Source organism: Xylocopa sonorina, chromosome 5 (assembly GCF_050948175.1).
Source record: "Xylocopa sonorina isolate GNS202 chromosome 5, iyXylSono1_principal, whole genome shotgun sequence".
Lineage (NCBI taxonomy): Eukaryota > Metazoa > Arthropoda > Insecta > Hymenoptera > Apidae > Xylocopa > Xylocopa sonorina.
The window spans coordinates 8,983,077-8,996,428 of record NC_135197.1 but is presented as its reverse complement, the minus strand read 5'-3'; the positions used below and the strand labels follow the sequence as shown (position 1 = coordinate 8,996,428).

Genomic DNA, 13,352 nt, shown 5'->3' with positions numbered 1-13,352 from the left:
TTTTTTTTTTTTTTTTTTTTTTTTAATGTGTTACCCCAAGTCTGTTGCAGGATAAATTGTGAAGTGGGTGTCCTCGACCCTCCTAGTAGTCGAGGGAGATTCGTTTCGAATGGCCGCGCGCGTTCCGCGCAAAAGCGACGCGTGCCAGAAACACTTTTTTTAACGTCACCGAGACTCGCTTCGCCGCCTCGAAAAGCTAGCTCTGGAACGAGACGAGCTAGAAAGGCATTTAACGAACCGTTCGACTCTTTCGGCTCTATCGCGTTCGCTGTGAGAAGAGAATGTAGAGAGAAAAAAGAGGGAGAGAGAGAGAGAGAGAGAGAGACATATATTCGGGGGTTAGAGCGAAAGTGGGGTGAGAGAGGAGCACGCGTGAAGAACGATGTTTAGGGGTTGTGCTTTGGATGTATAGAAAAAAAAGAGAGAGAAATAGGGACAGAAAGAGAGAGAGAGAGAGAAAGAGAGAGGAGAAATTATTGAACGTGGTCATGCTACAGATTTGTGTGATAGAACAACGATAACGTGGTTGTAGATGAAACGATAACCGCGGCTCGATGTACTCGCTCGTGTGCACGCTCTTGTGCTGTTGTATTTTCAGTAAAAATTTATTGCCATTTGTCGGGTGATTTTATCGGATCGAGCAGAGATAACTAGACAGGAATCTCGAATGTCGAATAGAATACATGAATGACGTTATGTGACAATTATATAATTGCTTAACGTCGATGTTTGCTCTTTTCTTTTCTCTTGAGTTTTTTTCTTTTTTATTTTGTTTTTTATCCGTCGCGTTCGTTCGTTAATTTGCCGGTCGCGCAACGGTAAATTCACCGAATTTTAGAACGCCTCGTGGTTCCCGCGAAAACAAACGACGCTCGTACGGCTGTGTACGATGTTCCTTTTTTTCGGTGAAACCCGCGATGCAGTCGTATAATTGTCAACGGAGAGTTTGGACGCACTCGGAAAATATTCGAAAATCCGCGCTTTCAATTCGAACGTTACTTGGACCGAACGCGGGTACACCAAAGAAATAAAAACGTTTCGTAATACCACGATTCCCGACGAATCCGCGTTCGTATCGCTCTCTCTTTCGAAATTCGGCACGATCTGTTCTCCTTTTCCCATCGAGTCGCAAGGAAAAATAAAAGAAAAACGAGAAAAATCGACATACGTGGGTAGCAGGAAAGAAAAAAGGAAACAAGATTATTCTCGTCGGGGTAACCATTGCTTCGGTCCCCGAGCACCAGGCGAAAAGTACATGGCACGCTCTCTCGCTCGATTTTGCACACCTGTAAACACGCGAACGTACTATTTTGCAAGATCTCCTACTAACAATGGTGATTTTCGTGCTTCTTATCTGGCTCTGGGTTTGGTGTAACGCGGTTGCTGGCTACTTTGTACCCTATTTCCCTTTCCTCTGTTCCCGCCCCCGTCCCTCGGACCGAGGGACCTTTATACTTTTATTGCGAGGCACGTGAAGCGAGCCAACGTTGCACGGCTCGCCATTTATTTCAGATGATGTTCCGGGTGGTTAATGAAACGGTTCGCTGCGGCCCAGCACACGCACGGGAGACGTAACGAATCTGTAACATCGATGATTTATACAATCAGCTTCGCAGCTGCGCCTCTGACGACCGGCCGCTACTCGCCAACGCTTTCAGCCTGGCGCTCATTTTCTGTCTGCACGCTGTTTTACCTCTTTTAAACGAGTTCGCGGCGAATTAACGCCATTAAATTCGCGTATCGCGTTTCTACATACGCGCGTGTGTCGCTGCCAGTTGATACAGTTTCAAATGAAATTTTCGAAATTTCCAAATACCACGGTCGACGATACATGTTACGTAGACGGTCAAATTTTTGTATCTTTCACATTTGAATTTTTAACGAAACTTTTATCCGCCGCGTTTTTACTATTCGAACAGCATTAACGAACCGTTGACATGTGAACGGTATCTATCGCGGTGTTGAAAAATTCCATTCCGGTAGCATCTACTCTAGCAAGTCAGCCATGGCTTCCTCGCAAACCTGTTTGTCGCTTATCGACTCCTTTTTACTCTCGAGGCACTGATGCGTGAGCCGACCGGTAACGCAGCCAGTGAAGAAGTTTAAACAAATTTCCGTAGGCCATGAAGAAAGTATACGTTCAGAAAGATTCGTAATGTACGAGCGAATGTTGTTTTATCCGATCGCGTGGGCAGAATACGATTCGATACAAGCACCGATAGAAATAGAGAACCACGCGGAAGCGAATGTCGAGCCTATCCGTGTTCTTAGCCGACTTTATTCGTCCTCTTCGCTCTTCGAATTCTGTCCACGCATTTCTGAAATATCTTTAAGTCGCTTACCGCCGAGCGATCGAGCGATCGAGGAGCGTCCGAACGGAATCGCTCGATCTGTCGCCTCTTTCTCGCGAGAGGAATCGCGCGCCCTTCGATCGCCGCTCCTCGGCTCCGGTTCGCAATCTGACAAACGCACCTCTTCACACGCGTCGAGACGCCACTTTGAAACCACTCACTTGTCACAGGACCGGTCGCTTAACCGCGGAGACAAGGAAACTCGCCTATCGCACGACCGATCACCCAACCGCGGAGACGATCAAAAATCGCGGAGGCGAGAAAAATCCATGTCGAACCGATCCGTTTCACATCTCTCTCACACCTCCTCCGGCAGTGCACATGTACACGTACACGCGTACACACGCTCACCTCGACCACTTTTGCTCTCCATCCACGCGCAAACACACGCATAAACAGACACGTCGTTTCTTCCTGTCATATTTTTTTCCTATTTTTTTTTCTTTTTTTTTTTTATTCTCTCTTCCCTCGCTCCGCGCGTTTCGCTAATTAACACCAGGTGCACGCTCGCGCGACGAGAGGCAAGTGTAGGGTAATACGGATCATCTCGAAACCTCTAACGATCCGGCTCGCCGCTCGAACGGCTACGGAGACGCTCCGTGCTCTTTAATCGAGGCACGGGTACGCTTGGCGCGAAAATCCATAATTAGCCGAGTGAACGCGAAAAAGAGTGACGCGTTCCCGTTCGAGCGCGCCGGTTTCATTAAGCCCGGTTTTACAAGACCGTGGCGATGGTAATTTTATTCGCCGGATCGCTGGAACGCCTCCGCGATGATCGATATTACGCTATTTCCTCTCGCTGCGTACAGACGACCCAGTCTCGGCACGGTTGCACGTCAGCCGCCGCAAACGAGGAGCCGGTTCCACGACGTTACCTCATTACAGACAGTAAGAAAACAAAGAAGACTCGTTCCCTCGCGTCGCGATCCCTGTCGCATCTCACCTCGCTCCATCGCGCCGCCTCGTCGCCTTCAACGGGATAATCTCGAGCTTCTTCCCTCGACGAAGAGAACGAACGCGGACGAATTAGTAATTTCGAGTTACAATAAACTACGCGAGCTCTTCGAATTTTCAACGGAGGAAAGGGATCGCCTAGTTGATCATAAGAAACGATCAAGGGACGAAGGAGTTATCGCGATCCCCAGAGTCTGGCCCAGAAAAATCACCGCGGGGGTGCATAACTCGACTCGATGTTTCAGCGGGAACGGAAAAATCTGTTACGGAAGTTGAGAGCTCGCGTGACCCGTTCGCGTACGAGCGAATCGCGTATCATTCGTCCCAGGACAAACACACACGGCAGCCGAGCGCAAGAGGTGTGCGTGCTGACGCCGCGTATCTCAGCCCGTTACGCCGTAGATTTGCCCCCGTGTACGAGTTAAATCCGCCGCGTTTCCGGCGAACATCGCAACCCCGCGAGGAGATACCGTCGGATTTGCCGTCGTCCGTATCTTCCGTGCGCGCGTTCGCCTTCCGAAAGGTCAGAGGCCCGTTTTAAACCGTGTCACACGGGATCCCGGCTAATCCCCCGGCTGCTCGCGACGAGAACGCTCGCGCGAGGGTGTATTTGTCACGAGCAATCTTGCACTGCTGGGTTAATTAGCTTCGACGACGAGACTCTGGGGAACGAACGAGGTCTCCGTCGATGGGGGAGCGCGTATAGTTTTCTTTTTTTTTTTTTTGCCGTGGAGCGAAGTGTTTTGTCAAAGGTTTCCTGAGTTTCGAGTAACCCTTTGTTTACTGGTAACCTGTGACATTGCTGTAATTCTGATTATCGAAACGATGTCGGATCGAACGAGCATTCAATGATTACAGTTACGACGTCTCCGGATATCGCACTCTGCTGTTATCCATCGCGTCGACCTTGTACCCAGTGTTAATCACTTTATCTTTCGTGTACCATAAACCGTGGCTATCACAGCCTCGCGTATTGTAGTACACGAACATTACAATCTCCTCTTCGATGGCCAGACATAACTTTCTATTAGAGTGTAGCTCGCGGATAACAAGTAACAGCGGTTACCAGCCGTCTGACTACCCAAGACTCGTTCCACTTACAACTGCACTCTTTCGACATATCGATACATCACCGACTCCATCATCCCCTCATAATATTCCAAGAGACGATACTTGAATGGTGATTTATATAAATGTGTACACGGACTCATCGAGGACACAAGAAACGACCAATCCCCCCTGCGAATCAGTAAACGAAGGGTTAAGAGGGAACGGCGAATGGTTCGATTTTTACAGTACTTGGCGTCCGGTCGAAGCTGGGCGATTGTCGATAGGCAGCCGGCAGTAACGGTGCTAAGTGAATCCTCTCCAACAGAGGCTCACATCGTGGCCACCCTGCCGTACGCCCGTCACGCCTTCTTACCCTCAGCTCCCAATATCCCCAAATCTGCCACCGCCACTTGGGGCCACCTTAACAAAAACCTCATGTGGAAGGTAACTAACTCACCGCAAGCTAAGAAAAACAGCTAGCTCGCTCGCTCGCTCGCTCGCTCGCTCGTGTCGTGTCCTGTCATTTCCGATCGAACTTTACTTTTTCTGTCACTATATGTTCTCTTCCGGCATTGTTTCTCTAATCGACTGCATGGTGTGCCACGGTTTGTTTCGCTCGTTCAGCCCTATCGTATCACTTCTCATTTTGCCTTCCGTTCTCACCTTTTCGTTCCCCTCGTTCTCACTTGACAAGCACCTAGAGACACATCTTGCACACCTAGAGGACCCCTCCCGCGGTTCGACGATACCTGACGCTTCGAAACAGCATGGAGGTGTGGGGATAATCATTTCCGCCGAAACTCGAAGATACGATTACGCGTTCCGTTTTGTCGCTGATGGCTCCCCTTTTTCCCTCTTTCATACCGGACGCGTAGCTCGTCGTTGTGTGTGTTTTACGTTTTCCCTCAGTAGAATGATCTAATGAACGTGTCCACGTGACCATAACTCCTTGTACATATACAGCACGAATCGTCTCGCTCGTTCCTTCGACCATGCATGCGAGCTCGTGGATCTTGTGCAGGCTCGTCGCCCTCATTCATAAATTCGTAGCAGACGCGCGAACGAGCAATCTTGCGTTTCGAGACTCTACACCTTCTCATCATTGCCGCTTCGCAACGTCACGAGATGTGACTGATGACGGATACGAAGAGAATCGCCACTCAGCAGAATCGCAAGAATCGTCGTTCGCGCGCTCACAACTGACCCCATACCCCGTACCCCGTACATACCAAATCACACACCGCCACCACTTTGTGTTTCTCATCAGATCATCTCCACTCTATCCTACTAAACGCTGAGCGCAGATCACTAAACGAACCTATCTCTCCCGCAGAACATTTCTTTTAAATCGTATTCCCGCGACTCCGGGCACGGCGGCTCCGAGCAAGAGGACTCGCCCAGGACGCACAACACCCTCACCCTGGGCCATTCCGGACGGAACCGCGGCGTTAGGGGCTTGAACGACAGCAACGACATCAGCGGCAACAGGACCACTGGCGGGGGTGGCGGTAGAAGAGCGGCGATGCCGTACAAACACAAATACACGGAGATCATCGACGGTCGCGCGAACGGCCCTGGTCACCATCAGCTGCACGCGCACCACGGACAGCACGTGCATCTGCCGCGGGATCTGACGAACGAGGACGAGCCGGTTTACGAGGAGATCGAGCGCGGCAGCGGCAACGGCGTCGGCGGTGGCGGCGAGATTCAAGTGTCGGACATGTCCGACGAGGACGGCAGAAGGCAGAGCGACATGAGCAGGCAGTCGTCGAGGAGTTACGGTGATCACAGACCATTGATACCGTATTCTCCAGCCAACGACAGGAATTTGGTGCACTACGGACAAACATTGACGGACCGTGGCGGCGGTACCATGCATTGCGATCCGTCTGAGTACAGCCCAGCGGTCGAGAGGACCCTGAACACTTGCTGGGAGAAGCTGCGAAAGCAGCAGACATGGTACGAGCGCGGAGATCTGTCGCGACTTCCGGCCAGCTACGGGATACCGCCCCAGCCGGATCATACGAGAACAGTGGCCGCGGTTCTAGACGGTCACACGGTCGTCTGTCATCTGCAGCCAGAGACGGACATGTACACTGGCCGCGGGATGCCGCCGCCTTCCTACAGCGAGTGTTAGGACCACTCCAGCGGCACGGATCTTGTCGTCCTCTACGTCTTCCTGCGCGAGGACGACGGACGCGGTGGTCGACCAACGAACGATGACGGAAGGAACGTATACAATTCGTGAGCGATGTTCTCTGGCCGCGTGAATCGGTGGGATCCCCGTCGGCATCGATGGCGACCACGATCTCCTCTTCGACCCGACGGGAGCCACGAGGCGGGTGACGAGGACGACGCGTTTCTAACTCGAACGTGAAATCGATCGATCGACAGGAAGAGTAAAAACGACGATCGCCGCGTTTTCTTAGCCATAACCGGGCCAACGATGGCTCCGACTCTCCTTTGTTTCTGTTTCTGTTTCTTCGAGAATTGCGTGTGCACCAGCGTGGGCGGAAGCTCCGCGACGAAGAACGTGTCTGTCGTCTCCAGTTTCTAGGACCGTGCGAGTGTGTGTGTGTGTGTGTGATCGGACGCCGTGGATTGTACGATAGCGTGACTAATTGTAAAGGAAACAGACGGACCCCTTGTTGAAGTTAATCGGTCGTCGTTCTACCGTCGAAGCTGTGCTCGGCTATTCGATTGGCTCATTGACAGAGTGGCGGACACGCGATGTCGCCCGGAGAACGTTAAAACGTGACGAGTCCTCTTAGGTTACTAAGTTCTGCCTGGAGAACGCTGCGAGGCACGGTCTCGAGGAACACGCGTACATACTGCCAACACGACTCGAACGGGGGATCGTTCCGTTTTCATTTCCTTACGTTCTATCGGACGATCGTCTCGTTCGTACTCGATCCATCCTCGAGACCCGTCCTTGTACGCGAGAGGAAGGATCTTCCTCACCGATCTCATCGATACTGGCTTCCGTTCGTTAACGAGAATGATTCGCAATCACGTGACACGGGAAATAGCAGACATATCGAGATCGATGGAAAAAATGTTGGAAATCGTTGGTTCGTTAACGAGCCGTGTATCGATGGGAATTCCACTTGGGTCCCCAGACCGCGGGAATCGGCGACGACTCGATAAAGGAATCTGAAGCCCGCGTTTTTCCTCTCGCTGGATCTCGCGACCTTCATCGAACGACGCGGCGACAGCGTTCAGTGACACATCTCGCCGGATCGCGGATGGATGCTGAGCTGACGCGCGCGAGACGCGGGAGGGAATTAAAGTTACTTAAATAATCGATCGACGCTTACTTCGATTAATCATTAACGCGTTACATTAGCGGTCGCATTACGTAGAGTTACTTCTAAAGTCGTCGGACTGCTTGCGCGCAAATTGTCGCGACACCGTATCTTCGCGAGACGAGAAAGGAAATTCTCCTCGATTCCCACGGGAATGAGATGAGCGCAGGTCCATTCAGCGAATTTTCGATGATTCGAATTTCCTTACAAAGGAAGATAGAGCCCGCGGCTTAAAGTACCGTTATCGGTCGTCCCAACCAGCTCCTCCACTGTACATTGCTTTGGAACGTTACGTTTTAGTCCCAGAATGTTATTTTTATAAATAAAAAAAAAATTATATATATAAATGTATATGTATGTATACAGTAACGATATTATATATATATATATACATAAAACACGACGAAAGAGAGAGAGCGAGAGAGAGAGAGAGAGAGAGAGAGAGAGAGAGATAAATGGGCGAAAGAGTTGTACGAACAGGTATATATATAAAAGTATATATATATAGTGATACAAAGCGATTTTCCGTGCAACGTGGAAAAAGCGAAGAAACTTAGTCACTGTTTTTTACTATTTTTTAAAGAACAAAAGGTATATGTCGTAACCGCGTAATCTAATGTGTAACTAAGGGAACCCGCGTGCTATTTATTTTTTATCATCCGTGAGTGTTATCTAATATGTAATTAGCGGTCGTGTTGAGATCGAGGATTGGTGGCGCGCGATCGTTCGGACCGTAGCACAGTTCGAAGCATATGAAACAATCGGATCGATCGGATCTGTGGATCGCAGTCAGCCAATTCGGATGGCGAAATTTTGTGCTTGCAAGGAAGATCCATCGTCGACGAGCGGAAGCGGAAATGTTCGGTGGACCAGCGTCGAACACTCGAGGCTCGACGTTTCGTTTCGAACCGATTAAAAAAACTGGAGAAAGATATGTTGGGTTGACTAATAGCCAGAAAAGCTGTACTTTCTTTCGTGTTGCCTCTTGTATCGTAGTCCATTGCGAGAAGAAATCTGCCAAATTGTTTAAGCGACTGATCCAATGAAACGTTCGCGTACGTCGAATGAGAAACAGCATCGCGTACGCAGTGAATTCAAGATACTCTTTTTTCGCGGTTCAGCAGTGGTTTTTTTTAATACCGTTTCTTAATTCACTTTTAATTTATTTCTCTGCTCAGCCGGGCCGGCCGTGATCCTTCTTTCCGGCAAATCGTACGTTAAGGCGAATAAATTTATAGGCGAATTATAAATAGCGATAATCAGCGTCTAAGGGTAACATCGTAGCTATATTAAGCGTTACGAAAGCGTTTCCTCCGACTTGTACGAAACGTAATTGCTCATCCTGGCATCGCGTTAACCTGCCTCGCGGTTATCTTGGTTTTCCCTTTTATAGAGACCCTTCGCACAAGCGTAGCTTGAGATGAGAACAAGCATCTGGGAACCGTTTCTGTCCACAATGTTAAAGGTAGAACGAAAATGTGTAACCGTATCGAGTTATGTGTATATATATATATATATCATTTTCACCGTCGATTACGAAATTCCGTCGTCTCTGTTTCCTACCCCCCAACGCGTTTCTCGATCGTCGCGTATCGCTACTCGACATCGTTGTTTCAACTTAAACGTCGACTCTTCTTGGTACACATTTCTACGACAACGTTTTTCGTTCCACTTTTACGTTAGTTCGCCGCCACGATAAGCAGTAATCATTTTCAGTCAATTATACAGTAACGCGCAAGGGGGTTGCAAGCGTCGAGCAGCATCGAGTCTTCAAACTATGCGTCGCCAATCAAAATATAAAGCTTGCGCGATCTCAGAGCGCTGAGAAACGTGGACGCGAAACTGGTCTCGATCTGCTTAACATTTGAAATCGGTGTGCATCGTTCGTAAGCGTTAAAAGACGATCATCGGATAACAAAAACCACGTTACGATACGCGACGATGTTACACGCTTCGACCCGTCAACTTCCATGAACGCGAGCCACTTGGTACCATTGTTCCTTTCGCGACAGCAGTTGTGTTCGAATTCACAATTTCACGGGTGAATCGTGAACTGAAAATTTTCCTTTTTCCACGTGTTCGATATCGTCGCGTCTCGCGAACGTCCCCCCGACGCTCTGTCCACGACGCGGCGGAGCTTAGTTCTATATATAATTTTTGTACGAGCGAAAGGTCTTGCCCATGGAACGACTATTACCAGATATAATCGTAAACGCAGTCACATTCCATCCGTTCGACTTATCGTAATCGAAAGAGATAAGAGGGGATAAGGTGCACGAGCCAAGTAGACGGGGACAACTTCGAGCACACTGTGCCTGGTGAACAGGCGATCGACTTACGATCTTGCGTAATTCTTGTCTGTCTATGTTTCCTCCTCTTCATTTTTTTTTTTTTTGTACTTTTTCATTCTTTTTTTTTTTTACTTACGGCGTAACCGGCGGGCCACACTGAAAGCAAAGAGGACACATCGGTGTTGTCGCGTCTCATTAAGGGTTTGTTGCGCGCGAGAAAAGGAGAGAGAAAGCATTATCGTTGGGAAATTCTCGAAACGAGGTGTACATAATGTAAATAGGGCTTTGTACATGTTGAACACGTTGTAATGTAAATGGAGAAAGAGAGCGAAAGTTCGTTGTGTGTGCATGATGAAACGAGAAAGAGAGATGTAGTGCGAAAGAGAGAGGAAGAGAGTAAGGGAGAGAGAGAGAGAGAGAGAGAGAGAGAGAAAGCGCGAGGGAGGCGACCGAGACGATCGATGTGAAAACAGAAAAGAATACACTAGGTAAGACAAGTTACTAGTAAATAGTGGATATTACAGTGACTATTATCGTGATGGCAGATGCGTGAGGAGGCGGTTTAACTTAAGTCCCAAGCGTAATTAGTTAATGTGTAAATAAATTAAGCGAGGAAGTAACAGCAACAAATGAACAAAAAAAAACAATATTAAATGAGAGTCCAAGTAATCATTGGATATTTATAAACGACTCCACTAAAGAGAAGTAACGACAAATGGATAAAGAGAAAAAAAAGAAGAAGAAGAAAGAAAGGACGATAAATATGTATGTAGGTTCGACGAGAGAAGGAGGGGATTGTAAAAAGAAAAACCATGGACTCAAGCACACGTCCCGTGCGTTAGGTTTATCATTACATATGAATGGAAAGTTAAGAGGAAAGGAACGAAACGGAAGTAAAAAGAACGCGAAGGTGCGACAAAGGCGAAAGAGAGGAGGAAAAAGATTGGAGAGAAGAAGGGGAAAGGATTAAGAATGGAAAAGTGTGACAGTTAATCAGATGGACAGATATACAGTGCATGTTTTATCCTTAGCCGTTTTATAAATATAAATATCCTCCTCCCCTCCCCTCCCTCCTCAACCCCTAAACAGAGATCTCTCCTCTCTTCTCCTCTTTTCACGCGACGAAGTAGGCGTGGAGCTGATCTTCTCTCTGATCGAGTACACCTGTCCGTACTGTCCAATCTCGAGATGTTCCTTTCAATCGTGCGTGCTGTCTCTCTTTACTTTTCGCCCCTGTTCTTCTGTCTGCAGCATCGCGTAAAACGGGTCCCCAAAACGTACCACGATCGTGTCGTGTCCCTCGAGATACTTAGCTTTCGTTTCGCGTGCGAAAAGAAAGAAAGGATGAAAAGAAAAGAAAGAAAAACGAAAAGAAAACAACGCATCGGAGCAGAGTAACGGCCAGAGAAAGAAAGTTCGAAGCGATCGCGGAGAGTCGATCCGCGAAAAAACAGGAACACGCATCGTGTCACGCGAGCACGCGTCGCGCGTGCACCCCGCCATTGATCACCTCGAAAATCCAACGAGTCCTTTCCCACGCCCCACCAGCCACCCTCCTGAAAGTGTCAGAATATTTTTCGAATCGGCTTTTTTCTAAACCGTTTTACCCAAAAGACGCGAAAGCAGCAGCGGTCGAATTGCAGAATTTCGGACAAGACCCGGCGCCGCGATTCATGTTCACATAGAATTCGTGAAAATTCTGTGATCTTTGCCATTTTTTCATTTTTGTTCTCTCTTTGTAAGTGATATTTAAGCGGAACGTAATTAAAGAGAAAAACGAGAAAAAAAAATGATGAAGAAAATGTAATGCGGACACGGTTTTAGCATGTAATTACGCGCGTAAGTTTCCCGTGAATCATCGCCTGCCTGCGCACGTTAACAAGAAGAGGAAGACCGAAGAACAAGCAGAAGAAGAGGAAGAAGAACACAAACGAACCAGAAGAATGTAAAATCTAGGTATCTCCGATCTACTAAGAGCCTCCGTTTCTTCATTTTTGTATGCTTCTTTAAGACTGTCTGATACAGGAAAAAAGGATAAATAAATGTGTACCAATCTCTGAATAAAAAGTGTCTCGTTTCTTACTTATTTTGCAGCGAGTCTCCCAACTTTAGCGAGATTTCGTCAAATTATATATTCAAAGTAAAAAAGGTGGAGACAGTTTATTTAATAGCACCGTATTTAATCAAGCATTCGATGGCATCTTTTTGATTGCTCCTTCGAGATGCGGCTAAGGGTGTTACATTAAACAAGGCCTCACTGTGCACATCGATCAAATTACCTTCTAAAATGTATTTAATCGCATCTACATCCCCGATTAACGCTGCTACGTGCAGGATGGTCTGACCAACACTGTCTGTCGCTCCTACGTCAGCGCCCAAGTCTACTAGTCGCCTTACTGCGTACAAATGGCGTCCTTTAATCGCTTCGTGAAGAGGAGTGGATTCTGAAGAATCTCGTGCATTCAACAAGTTTGGATCAAGCGCCACGAGCCGATCGATTAATCCTTCATGACCATGGAACGCTGAATAAGTAAAAAATTCGCATTTTATAATTAAATATCCACGATGATCGATAAAATATGGAATGCGCGCAAAATTATTACCAGCAATGTGCATAACACTGCGACCATTGTTACTTCGATCTTGGATAGACTTAGCAGACTGATTCACCAATAAATCAAAAGCATTTTCATCGCCAGAACGACAGACTATGTGCAACGGTGTCCATCCGTCCTTATTTCGCAAAAACGGATTCGCTTTCGCCTCTAAAAGTGCAGCGATGCATTCGAATGCCTCGTTTCCGGTTTTCGTGCAAGCCAGCATTAGTGGTGTCCAATCAGCGCGTTTCAAAGAATCCACCGTCGCACCTTTAAATGGAGGCAGTCTCGTGAATGACACGCTTTAAAAAGAGGGACGCATTTCGCGGGGGACAAACACCTTTTTTGATTAAATATTTTACGACATCGCTGTGGGCAAATTGTGCCGCCTCGTGCAGAGGTCGTTTCATATCTTTATTGGCGACGTCGACTCTGAAATCTGGTTTCTCGAAAGCCTCGCATAAGTATCGAACGATATTCAAATGACCCCCGCGCGCAGCGACGTGCAACGCGGTGTCGCCGGATGTGAAGTACCGGAAGAGGGTCCAATCTTGAACGTCGTGTTTCGATACGAGAGTTTCCACTCTTGATAACTCTCCATTCTGACATGCGTGCAGGAAGTCGCGCGATAGGTTAGGGTCCGTCATATTTTAAGCTTTTATTACGGGAAAAAAACCGGAGAACGTATTAAGATAAAAATAATAGAACGGTTTCGTTTGCAGAGTTGAAAAGGTACTTAAAAGAACGAAATATTCCGATACACTCCATGGAAATACGAGAAGTGATAGATGCTGCCGTCTCACA

At 47.9% G+C, this 13,352-nt stretch overlaps 2 protein-coding genes across 7 annotated transcripts in view; one reads left to right on the top strand and one right to left on the bottom strand.

The window, feature by feature from the left end:
* LOC143423956 (latrophilin Cirl) overlaps nucleotides 1-6,690 on the top strand; it is a 344,006-nt gene extending 337,316 nt beyond the window's left edge. For 4 of the 6 annotated variants that reach the window (XM_076895660.1, XM_076895662.1, XM_076895658.1 and 1 more), the window contains 2 exons: nucleotides 4,602-4,799; nucleotides 5,689-6,690. In XM_076895660.1, the coding sequence (XP_076751775.1) occupies nucleotides 4,602-4,799; nucleotides 5,689-6,492 (1,002 nt within the window). In that variant the 3' untranslated portion in view covers nucleotides 6,493-6,690. The remainder of the gene's footprint in view (nucleotides 1-4,601; nucleotides 4,800-5,688) is intronic. The other 2 variants (XM_076895663.1, XM_076895664.1) reach the window with 2 other exon arrangements.
* Nucleotides 6,691-12,106: 5,416 nt separating this feature from the next.
* LOC143423674 (ankyrin repeat domain-containing protein 16) lies at nucleotides 12,107-13,352 on the bottom strand. The gene is made up of 3 exons (XM_076895172.1): nucleotides 12,889-13,352; nucleotides 12,555-12,818; nucleotides 12,107-12,473 (listed from the first exon to the last, which is right to left on the bottom strand). Exons 1-3 carry the CDS (start codon nucleotides 13,193-13,195, stop codon nucleotides 12,112-12,114), a joined length of 933 nt encoding a protein of 310 aa, XP_076751287.1. The 5' UTR covers nucleotides 13,196-13,352; the 3' UTR covers nucleotides 12,107-12,111.

Excerpts from the sequence above, each read along its gene's own strand:
- LOC143423674 (XM_076895172.1), bottom strand. The coding sequence starts at position 13,195 with ATGACGGACCCTAACCTATCGCGCGACTTCCTGCACGCATGTCAGAAT. Across the intron at positions 12,819-12,888 it reads AAAATATTTAATCAAAAAAG|GTGCGACGGTGGATTCTTTG; the intron begins GTGTTTGTCCCC and ends CTCCATTTAAAG. Across the intron at positions 12,474-12,554 it reads CAGTGTTATGCACATTGCTG|CGTTCCATGGTCATGAAGGA; the intron begins GTAATAATTTTG and ends TTACTTATTCAG.